Genomic DNA, 11885 nt, shown 5'->3' with positions numbered 1-11885 from the left:
AGGAAACACAGAGAATAGAGAACGGTACAAGGAGCAAGAGAAAGGGAGAGAGTGAGGAGAGAGGGAAGAAGAGAGAGAGGAGAGAGGAAGGGGAACGGGAGGAGGGGAGGGGGGAAGGAGGAGGGCGATAGCAAACGAGAGTGTAGGAGCAGGGGGGTGGGGGGGGAGGGGGGGGCAAAGAGAACGGTAGGCGCTGTCTGCCAGGCGCGAAGACCGAGAGAGGTCCACGGTGTAGAGCACGCATACAGCGGAAAAGTTTCAAAGGCACAGAGGCATGGAGGGAGCCGCTAGAGAACGAAGAAAGAGCAAAGCCGTACGCTGGGAAAACAACGTAGCCCAAGTCAGAGCGACGGAAACAAAAAAAAATCGATCCAAAAGTCTTGCTTTGCGCCTCTCACCTGGTTTGAACTTGTTGTAGAGGTTCGTGAGACTAAGAGATGCGCACTCTCCGCCATAGTAATTGTTTCTGTCCAAGTGCAGCACCTTTTTACCCGCGGATGATAGCAGACCACTCAGGATGCACTCCTTCAGGCCCGTACCACAGACAACCACCTGCACATACAATTTACACCGAAAACATTAAGCGCTGCGCGTGAATCATCTGTGTGACCAAGAACACAGCCAGGTGAGGCCTGCAAGTAGGGAAAGCGGCATGCAAAAGACCTTGGCGGAGAACCCCTGTTGCTACTAGACAAGCCAAAATCCCGCAGGCACCGCCTTCACCACTGTGGCGCAAGGCGCCCTCAGCGAATGAGAGATCTGGAGGCCCCCAGTGACATCCATTTTGCAAGACATTCGCTACCTGCTGGGTTTGAAGCCGTACATGCAGTAAAAGCAGTGAGACCAATAGCAGCAACACAGCCACATGGTATGCAGAGGACCGAGAACCGCGAAGCGTTTTCTGACTTCTCTTACATCATATTCCTCATCCATTTTGGCTGGGGCGGAAAGAGGCGGGCAGAACCACTCTAACGTTTATGTACAGCTCTGTATCCGTGCCACTGCTGTTCCCCTTTCAAAAGAAAAAATACAGAAATGAGTCTGTTTATATCTCTTTTATTAAACAGAATTTGAAAAACTGCGCGATATTCGCGCGTTGCTGCTGCTATGGGAGCAGCAGCGCCTGGAGCACATGCGGCTGCAGTGTGCCTGCGGCTCTTCGCGTTGTACATACAGTCCAAAGTCACACCAGAAATCGTACCTTTGCTTTCTTGGATTTACTCATGCACAGCTGCTCTGTATTTGAAGCAGCAATTCTTCTATTCTGTAGTACGAAAATTATTTTGCCGCTTCCAGAGAACATCAGCCCAGAAGCCCTTCTCATCCTCACGCTCTGTTAATTGTGGGAGGAGAAACCAGGTTGCTGCACGTATAGTATCATTTTAACGCCCCCGATGCCTTCGCACAGCTCACGATTTTACATTGTGTGCCGCGCCAAATAAATTTTGCAGTTGGACTGCGGATGTCCAACGAAGAGCGCGATATAAAATATGCTTTCGAGACTCAAGCACTGCATACCCAAAAGGACGCATTATTTTTGTTTAGGCACATTGAGATAGGCTCCCAATGATATTGTAACGCAAAAGGTACTGCGCTGGGCAGGACTTGCTCCATACACTTGGAAGACAGTAAACCTGCAGCAGATCATGACAGTCTCAGCCTCTAGAGGGCTAAGCCACGCTAAAAAAACTGTCCTGTCTACATTTAGCTAAGCCCTAGTAAAGAATTGCCCACTTGGTCCTGTTTTTTGTGCAGGGTACGAAGCCACCTTTAAAGGCATTTTACTACACTGTCTGCATTCGCCTAGGATTTCTGTTGGATTACTCTAATTGATTTATTTCTTCGTATGCCTGATTAACCGCAGACTACGGTCAGCTCAATACAAAAGTGCACAGCTTCGTTCGCGTCTGAGCTGGATACTCAGTGTAACTAGTTATGCATTGCTGGAGTGCTTGGATGGTGCAGTAATGCGCACGCTAGCTGCCCCTCGCCGCTCATGTCAGAACGTTGCGAGGCGCGGCAGTAGAAGACAGTAGATTTAGCGAAAACACTCAATAATGTTCGATTAAGGCTGCTTCGAATCCGAGGTTGAAAGCTTCCAGGCAAAGAGCTAAAATAGAGCTTTTAGAGTTGGTGCCAGAGCACTGTTTTGAAGCAGATGTTCCCCTAATCATCCTCTGGCTGTGGATCCAATGAGATACAAGGCTTCCGCACATCAGTTCTCTGATGCTAACACGAGCCGTTTGGTGATACGATGATTTTATTTTATTTAGCGTCGCGCTGAAAAAGGGCCTTCGGTGATGGAAAGAGGCGCTAGCACAACACCGAATGGTGCGACCGAGGCCGGCCTGCATCCCAACGGGAGCTCAGCAGCTCCACAGGCGGTCTGAAAATGTGCCTTTTTTAGCCGCTAGAATGTGTTTGGATGCGTTACTCAGGTTATGCCAACCATAAAGGCATGGTGGCCGATAAAGTGGGCGAGTTCACAAAGCATTCATCGGCCGGCTAAATGTTCGATTTTGCCCGCAGATGAGGGCAAACCAGTACTCCTTGCGACTTGCTTATTGAGCGGTGTAGTAGCTGAACTGCAGCAGCAACTTATTGGGGGACTTTGAGGGGCATACCACGGAGGGGTGGATGGCTTTATACGTGGAAAATCTCGTAAAATTCAGACAAAACGTTTCAATAGCACCTGCAGCATGTACGGAGGGCGCTTTAGCTGTTGCGGGCGACACAGTCGTATATGAAGCACATACTGCTTGCGCATTTCGATATTAACAATTGTATATGTGGAATTACGTGTTTTAGCTGCACCGTTTGGGCCAGATTCGGCAAAAATTGGAGCATTGAGAACACGGCCATTACCTGTATGCCTCCGTAAGGACTTTCTGAAGTTATATGGGATTGTATCTTACTACCGAAATTTCAGTCCTGGCCTTGCACTTATCGTTTCCCTTTTTGGTGATCTCGCGATGGAGATGCAGTCAATGTCCAGGACAGGACGCTGGCGCAGCAGCAAAGACGTCTATCAGCCAATTCCACAGCTCCCCCAGTAATCGCACTGGCCGAGTTTGCGCGTCGTTTCTTTCGAAGAGCTGATGCAAGTGACGTAGCGGTGGGCGCTCCTTTATCCCAACACGATACGAGTTCTCTCCAAAGCATCATGTTCTTCTTTTTCTTAATTCATCAAAACAGACCAGCGGTATCAAGCGCGGGGAAAGAAACTCTATGCCGTGTGGTAAGGCACACAAAAATGCTAGCATCATTTACTAGGGCTTCATGTTGCTGCCCAGACCAACCACTCCTCTTTAATGTAGCTTAGAAAGTTTGATGAGCCTAGGATTGATCGGTGGATTAGGCGTCCCCTGCAATACAAATTTACAGTGGAGTATGTTGAGGGCCACTAACGGGGTCTTCAACGTGCCCTGGAGACGCCACAGCACTTCGTCCGTGTGCAGCATGCTCGGTCTTAAATATGCTGACTCGCGGAGTCTGTCAATATTGCGTCAGTCTCATGCTTTTGACAAGGACATTTTGCGATTTTCGCCAAAATCCACAGTGGCAAAAATGGAAGCACTGCCACGTTGAAGATGACCTGTTCAAAACAAAACCGGTACTTCATGGCGTGTAGATTCTGACTCTACCCCGCAGGGCCTTTGTACACGAAGCACATGATCACGCTACTTCGGGTCATCATAGGACTCACATCGCACTGGGAAAAGCTCTTTTATGCTATCTGGTAGGCCGTGCCTGGCAGCTGAGTACTGTGCAGTGTCATGCACACACTCTCAGCACGTCGAGCCGTGCAATTTTCCCAAAGCCAGCCTAATTCCGGAGCCTTCTAGTTTTTGAAGATAATCGGACTGATCTGACAATGCACTGTATTGTTGAACCATTGGAGGTTAAGGTCCAGGCTTCTATGTCATTGTAACCGAATATGCCCACTGCATTCCCTGACCCGGGCTCGTCGTGCCTCAGCAATCCGCTCAATTATCATAACCTCGTGTGTAGAGGTTTTACGGATTCATGAGGAGTACTATTCCCGGATGAGGATCCAAAAATTAGCTGGTGCCTTCTGGCCTGCCTGTTCTCCCCGCTTACATACTCACCTTGAAATGACCAGTGTAAACCACGAAGGGGCAGATGGGCAAACAGAGTGCACGAGCCTTACCCCGCTACAGTTGCTGCAAAACTGTTTCACACCGATACAATTGCTTGGCTAGATTCCTTGTGGTGAATGATTCTATATACAACAATGCACTCGTGTAATCGCTGTTAGTTCGCATCGCTCCGGAGACCCTACCGATTTCAGGTCTCAGGAGAGAAAAGCACATCATCACGATGGGCTGCGGCCGACTGTGGGTTCAAGGCTTAGAGATTGGTTTCGCTGGATGGGCAAACTTTACAAGGCGCATCTGAAAGCGACCAGATCGAGACTTTGAGCCTCCGCCGATAGGCATCTCTGCGTGCTGCAGCAGCTGTATCCCATTGCCTATGGACCAATCTGCGTACGAAACGCCCAAGGCGTTGTTGGCAAAAGGATAGGGGAATTTGCGCGTAAATTAGTGCTCCTTCTTCCTTCATTGATTTCCAGTAGAGCTGGAGGTGCCAAAAAGCTACCAACGTTGACTGCCTAAAGCTGTCTCAAAACTCTTCCAATTTTGTATGAACGCTTCCGCGCAAGCAAATCATCATAGAGGAGGTGAAGGCTACACAGGAAAGCGTTGAGGTGCTGCATTCTGGGACTATTGATCTTGGAAGAGATACCAAACAGGATTTTTTAGTGGAACTGGGGTGGGCGAAGCGAGTCAGGAGACGGCGGAGGGGCGGTTTGCGGCGTCGTTTCCTGAGAAAAGAAATCGGGGCTTTACTTGGTTCACAATCCAGTTGCTATTGACCATATTTCTCGCGCCGTTTGATAAATATCCTTCCACAGCACGCCCTCTGGCCAAAATATCTGCGTTCATAGGTAGATATTTCTTAAATTTGTTGCTGTTTAAGAGTGTGAATATGCTCTCTATGCTCGATTTCATGCGCAGGCCCTCTCGAGTATGGTGCCTCGGCCTTCTTCCTAATGCCTCATTTGGGATATTAACATGAATCACGCTGCATGCATAGGCTGAACTCGCACACCGGTTTCTCCACGAGGCAAATGGGCACTGATAAGGTAGCGTAGAATTTTATTCCCTTTACACAGTTTCACTGTCTTCTGGCTTCTCTGATCGGAAATCTCACGCATTTCAGCGCTCCGGCGAGAGCGAACCTTCGCGCCACCGCTGTCGTGTTGGTTTGGTACATCTCTCGTTGTTGGCTAGTGTGTGCGTATTTCGTCTTCCCATTTTTTTTTCCTCGGCCCATGTTATCCATTCTTTTGCCCCGTTTTCGCATGTCTGCTTGCCTAGGGCCTAGTGACACTGCACGGAGCCTTCCATTGTTTCGCACGAAGCTGGTCTCCTCCAACATGTACAGGGCTCAAGGGGACGTTTCAAATTGAGAGATAGATAGAACAGGTCTAGCCCCTGTAATGGACCTTCCACCAACTAATTAAATCAACTTATAATAAAATGAATTGAGTATGTAGTTCCCCAGTTCGTGAATCCAATTTATTGCAGAGCACTGCCAGCTCACTACGAGAAGCCGTGCTGGTGTGTACGTGTGCTAAATGCTATTTAAAACAAACTGTGAATGAACGGAGTGCTTCAAGAGAGCAGAAACGCGCATTCTATCTGGTCCTCGCTTCTCATCTCAGGAACCTTGGAAGGTCCACGCAGGGGAAGGTGAGAGTTCGTTTCAGAAACATTCAGTAGTCTTCTTAGAAATTGAACTTGATCAGGAGTGAAGCATCTACCACGGAGGGCTTTTATGGAGCTATACATTCCCATTCTTAGGGAGCTGATTTGACCGTACTCTGCTGCAAATAGCTTTCATAAAAGGCCACAAAAAGCACTCAATACTTGCTAGTTCATACTTGTATAGGTAACGGGTGTATAAAAAAGTATCTAAATGTAGCCTGGCCGGCTGCATATTCAAATTACACATAAAACGGAAGGGAAAATGCATCGACACAAGATTAACAGTTGCCGTATCCATCTATTTGCCGAACTACCTAAAGCAGCCGTGCCCCAAGATCCAGCTGAGAGCACACAAGTAAGTAAGTATCCGAAAGGACAAATATGCAAAATGTCATCTTGTTGTGATGTACGAGTAGGCCAATGACGACACCATTTGCCGCAACTTTCTGTCTACACTACCATCCTATAAGCTCACGCAGCACTGCTGTTTCATGCAGAAAAAGCTTGTCATGCGAAGTTTTCTTAAGCAGAAAGTTCTTAAGAAAGGCTTTATAGACTTTCTTTAAGGGCCTTGTGTGTAGCACGTTAAGTTCCCTAAACTAAGGGCTTGCGGTCAAGTGACCTCAAGCCCCCGCATGTTGTTAAAGGTGAGAGACAGGCGACCGCAAACCGAGGGAGCGAAGGGAAAGAAAGGATGACACATTGTGGCATTGTGTCATGCCTAGTTTGAGGTCTTATGCCCTTCTAAGTCTCCCTAATTCAACAGGTTTGATTTTAGCGTTTGTATGCAACCCGCGTTGCTGGTGGGGTTGTTGTTCTGTAGCGGCTTCTTCCCGAAGTACACCTTGAGCTCCCTTACTCTTATCGCGGATTCCACCCCTCAATCCTAATCCCTACACCCTAATTCACTTTTTTAAACTGGTCCCCTTGGTGCCACTGCTCCTTTCCACCTTTTGTGGATGGTCTTGTGCTGCTGCGGTGGCACTGCATGCAGCAGCAGCTGCTGCAAGAAGACCAGCAGCAGCAAGAGGACCAGCAGCAGCAAGAAGACCACCAGCAGCAAGAGGACCAGCAGCAAGGGGAACAGCGGAAGTAGCAACGCTGGCAGTGACAGTATCGGCAAGAACAGCAGCTACTAGGACATGGCATCGCCAGCAACACCGGCTGTATTGCCGCCTCCTGGTGGCTGCAACTGCAGTAGCAGTTGCGGCTGTGGCGGCAACAGCAATACGCGCATGAATCAGGAAAGCTCTTCAGGGTCCAGCAGCAGCGGCATGGAACAACAGATGGAGGAAAGACATCTGGTGTGGCGGAAGAACGCCCCCTTCTTCTACGACGCCATTTTGAGTCACCGATTTGACTGGCCCTCTATGACTGTACGTGTTTACGCCTTAGAATTTGGGGTTTATGGGGGCCTCACTGCGAGTTTGCGCCCATGCGGATGGGGTGACCTTCGCTCCTTGCCGGAAGTTTATAGTATTTGCACTGGGGTTGCTCGCGAAGCTGTAGAAGCTCTGGCCTGGCATCAGCAGCCAAACCTTCGCTCCCCCGTCTCCCCCACGATGTGTGCATGCATTTATGTGTATAAAGTCTGCTCAAGATTACACAGTTCAAGCTATCATCTGCGCTTTTGGTGTGGCGTAGGTGGAGTGCTTCCCACCTGCCCAGGCTTCCTCCTCCTCAGGAGCAGTGCGGCTCTTGTTGGGAACGGCAACAGATGGCACTGAGCCAAACTTCCTGGTCCAGGCGGAGGCTAGAATCCCACAGCCCTCCCTGGAGATTGATCCGATAGTCTGCGAAACATACTCCGGTTAGTTCTCTGCGCCAATGCCTGTTTCTGCCCATTTTGCCACGCTCCTCCCTTCTTCTGCGCTAATGGCTGCTAATCCTGTAGATTCTTATGATTTTGCTGCCCATGTAGCCGAGAGACTGGAGTTTCTGGTACTAATGGAAGGGGGGAAGGGCAGTGGGGTGGGGGCCAGCTGCGCTCAACTGCTGCTAGGCAGGGGGCGGTTGCAGTCATACTGACAAGTCACCTTGTTGAACAAATGCGTTGCCGTCATGGTCTACACGCATGCTGATGCCAGCCAGCTTTTCACTCCTCCGTTTTCTACTTGCCACTGCTGCAGGATTCACAGCGCCTCGAAGCAAAGTGACTCGTGGAGCGCCTCCCCCAGCTGGGGCAGGGCCCCTTGAGATAAAGGCCCTCCTCGTACACCCCGGCAATGTGTCTAGGGCACGTTTGAGGCCTCTGAACCCTCTGCACATAGCTAGCTGCACACCTGATGGCTTGGTTCTCTTCTGGGATTACAGCAAGCACCCGTCGTTTCCCTCCTCGCCTCCTCCCACTGGTGGCGCTGCTGCTGCTGTGGGGAGTGGAGGCGGCCATGGGGGGGGGGGCCCCCACGTGGCCAAGCCTCAGATGGCGCTACTCGGGCATGGGAAAGCTTCTGTTGAGGGGCTAAGCTGGAGTGCAGCAGATCCACGCCGTCTTTCTTCCGCTGACTCCGCTGGTGTTTGCTGCCTGTGGGACCTTGCCAGCAGCACCAGCAGCAGCGGCGACGAAGGCGCAACAAAGCCGGGAGATGTGGCGTCGGGCGGGGTCCAGATTGCAGAAAAGACTCCTCAGGCGCATCCCGTGAGGGTCTTCGACTTGAAGCAGGGAGGAAGGCAGGGAAGGGCGCCTTTAAACGACCTGGAACAACACCCCCACCACCCCCACCTTGCCGCTGTTGCGGCAGAGGACGGCAGTTGCATACTGCTGGACTGGCGGCAACAGGATGCAATAACTGCAACTGCAGTCACAGTATCCAAAGGAGCAGCAGCAAATGCGGTTTCTTGGAGTCCTCAAGAACCCTGTGTCTTTTCTGTAGGAGACTCGGCAGGCATTATCTCGCTGTTCGACACCCGCAGTCTGCAACAGCCCCTCCTATCCCTTTCCGCTGGGAGCTGTCCGTTAGGGGCCTCCTCCGAAGGCGACCCTGCTCGCGTGGGGGATTCCTCTATTAGCACCGTACGGTTTCACCCCGATTTCGCTCATCTGCTTGGAGCGGCCACTGAGGACGGCACTGTTGCTGTCTGGGATTTGGTAGCCGCTAGTGCGCCTCAACAACGGCAACAGAAGGGGGAGGCGATGCAAACAGGCGAAACGACGGAGGAGCTCACGAATGGGGTGGCCAAGGGGCCCCCTGGTCTGTTGTTTGTACATGCAGGGCACTCCGCCCCTATAACAGACTTCTGCTGGCGCACGTCGCATGTCCCTCCTCCGAGCCGCAACACCAGTAGCAGCGGCAGCAGCGTGCATCACCTCAGACAGTCTCTCCTGGGGGCAAGTGTCTCCTTCGATAACAAGGTGCAGCTGTGGCAACCCTCAGAGCTGCTCCTCATTCAGCCTTAGGCCACCCTAGAAGGCCCTATCAGGGCGGGGCCCCTTAGGGGGGAGGGGGGCCCTTGTGACTCTGGGATGCCGCTTTGGGAATTTCACGACGCACGACTTCTCAACTAGTCGAGGCCATCCTGGTGAGGTTCCCTCAGTCACTGTGCTAATTCTTGTTACTCTGTGGCTGGAAGGCGCTTGCTACGAAGGACGGAGCAGACTGCACAAACGCTGGAGCAACAGCAGCTCCAGCTGTAGAAGCAGAGCGGGTCTCAAGGAGTTTTGTGTCTATTACACTCCTTCCTAGCAACGTAGGTTCTAAAGTTTTCGCCACCTCCAACTAGCGCTGAGGGCGGGAATTCGGCCCTTTTCTAGCGGGCCTATTTTGCTGGCACTGGGATTTCGTGATGAGGCCTAATTAGACATCACAATAGATTTGCGTGTAAAAACAAAAAACGTAGCGAAATTCGCTAGTTTCTGTCAGAAAACAGGGGCTAGCAAGACACTTGCTGTGCCCCGTAAGGCAGACTGGAATCGGTTAATCTGCGGCTCGTTCTGCTGTAGTAACAGTAGCAGCAGCACAAGCTGCTACTGTTACTACAGCAGAACGAGCCGCAGATCGACCGATTCCAGTCTGCCTTCACCGGCTCACTACGTAGAGATGCCTAGCAAGACCTGCAAGTATGGCGGGCACTGCTGCCGCGCCTGCACACCCACACACGACTCGCACAGATGCCAAGTGTATGTACCTCCCTCAGATGCGACACGCAAAAGCAGCAGCGGCAGCAACAGTGGCAACAGCAGCGACGGCCTACCACTGGATCCTGCGCCAGCAGGGTCGACAGTTCCGAAGCGATAGGCAGCCGCTGCTGCAGCTGCTGTAACAGCGGCTTTCCTGCTTCCCTGAACACACAAGCAACAATCGATCTGTGCAGGAAGGGGGCCGTTAAGGGCGGACACGCCTAGCTTTCCACCACCGAGTTGCTTCACGAGGAAGCTAGGGAGCTGTTGGCAGAGAGGGCTACAGCTGTGTAGAGGCGAAAAGGGAATTTTCTCAGCTGTATGCATGCAACTAAGAAAGGCGCACTGTGGCAACCTGAGGATGTGCTGCAGCAAAGTCTCGCTGTGAGACGGCCACAGGGCCCCTACGGCAATGCTGACGCCCTTCCACAGGGAAGGAGTCAGCCAAGCCTACATGCACAGGAGGCACTAACAAAATCCGTATGAATAAACGGACAACCATACGCAGCTTTCATTTTCCTCGTGAGTCTAAGTGCATTGTGCAGCGAGATGCAACGGCAGGGTGGAGGTATCTACGTTGCTGCACTGACCCAGAGGTGGGTAGAACCCAGGATAGCAGTCAGTAGACGCTACTTCTGCCTCACCTGTCGAGCAATGAGGGCCGGAAAAACAACTGATGAGAGAAACTCCCCCAGGGAAGGCAAGTGCTGCGCTGCACGACATAGCTGCGGAACCCTCACACGCACAACAAAACTCTTCTGCCTCAAACCGTATGCTCTTGCCACGGCGGCCATCCTGACAGCCAGCTAGCCGAAATCTGACAAGCAAGGAACTGACCAGCCGTCCAAAAATAGGCTGCAAAGGCGTCTCTGTGTCATCGGATAGCCGCTGACAAACAGCAGCCACGGCCTGTAGGAGAAAGAACACACCGCACCAGCCGGACGAGACAGGGGTATACCCGTGGAGAACAGCTGCAAAGGCATGCACCTGTGGAAAAGCAGCTGCACGAATAGTGAGCGAGCTCGGCAGGGATCCTTGCCACATGGGTTATCGCGTGAAACTTCCACCCCTATTCGAAAAGAAATGCGCCTTCGCCAGGGAGGCCAGAAACAATACATTTACATAGGACGACTGCCACGTACATGCACTGGCAGTAGCTCCTCTGTCGTAGGTGAAGTGGGGAGCGCCCCCGTTAGTCCCAAGCAAACGTCTAGAGCTGCCGCTTGTTTCTTCCTCTCGGCAACTAAAGAGCAACACACGCAGCGCATACATCTGCCCGCCTGAGGGTGTTGTCTGAGGGGGTTGCTGCTGATGCCTGCCACCCCCTCTACGGCACAAGCGGCAACGGTATAGCGCCCGGCACTTTAGACGACGCCAAGAGGGCGAGAGATGACACTGACCAGTCGGACAAGACAGAGTGTATGTACAGAGCAGCAGCTCTTCCGGAGATATGCCACAGTCTTGCTGCTGCTGCTGCTGCTTTTGCTGCTGACGCATCTTGGCACGGGCCCGCATGAGGTCCGCAAACACGGTGGATACAAAGGCCATATCCTCTGTGGACAGCACCAGCTGCTGAATGTACACCTGGCATTGCGCGCTGCATGCATGCATGCATGCACAGCAGCAGCAACAACAAACGCAGCAGCACCAGCGTGGGTTGCAGCTGGTCCGCAAACTCAGCAAACACACTTCCGCCTAGAGGGCAGCCGAGCGCTGTGCAACGTTCAGCCCGCGAGCAGTCAGCGGCAGGGAGCAGCTAAGCAGCAGGACGAACCTCGTGAAAAATGGCAGCATTGGTGCCACAAGTGCAAAGTCTTTGTGCGTCTCAAAGGCGGCCCAGGTAGCTTGCAGTAGCTGATGAGGCAGGAGCTCTCCATTCTGAAGTGCTGTTGACGTGGACGCTGCTAAGTGCTGAAGCAGCACCCGCAGCAACGGCCGTTGCTCTGGCTGCTGCAGCTGCGGCAGAAGCACAACAA

At 52.0% G+C, this 11885-nt stretch overlaps 1 protein-coding gene across 1 annotated transcript; it reads left to right on the top strand.

The window, feature by feature from the left end:
* The first annotated feature begins 7063 nt into the window (after window positions 1-7063).
* Window positions 7064-9189, top strand: LOC34619911 (histone acetyltransferase type B subunit 2). The gene is made up of 3 exons (XM_026336710.1): window positions 7064-7168; window positions 7437-7602; window positions 7922-9189. The coding sequence occupies exons 1-3, from the start codon at window positions 7067-7069 to the stop codon at window positions 9187-9189; spliced, it is 1536 nt and encodes a 511-aa protein (XP_026192495.1). The 5' UTR covers window positions 7064-7066.
* Window positions 9190-11885: the final 2696 nt, after the last annotated feature.

The sequence above is a fragment of the Cyclospora cayetanensis genome, unplaced genomic scaffold (genome assembly GCF_002999335.1).
Source record: "Cyclospora cayetanensis isolate NF1_C8 unplaced genomic scaffold, CcayRef3 CcayRef3_contig_142, whole genome shotgun sequence".
Lineage (NCBI taxonomy): Eukaryota > Apicomplexa > Conoidasida > Eucoccidiorida > Eimeriidae > Cyclospora > Cyclospora cayetanensis.
The sequence above is the reverse complement of the archived record's forward strand: the minus strand, read 5'-3'. Positions and strand labels throughout refer to the sequence as shown.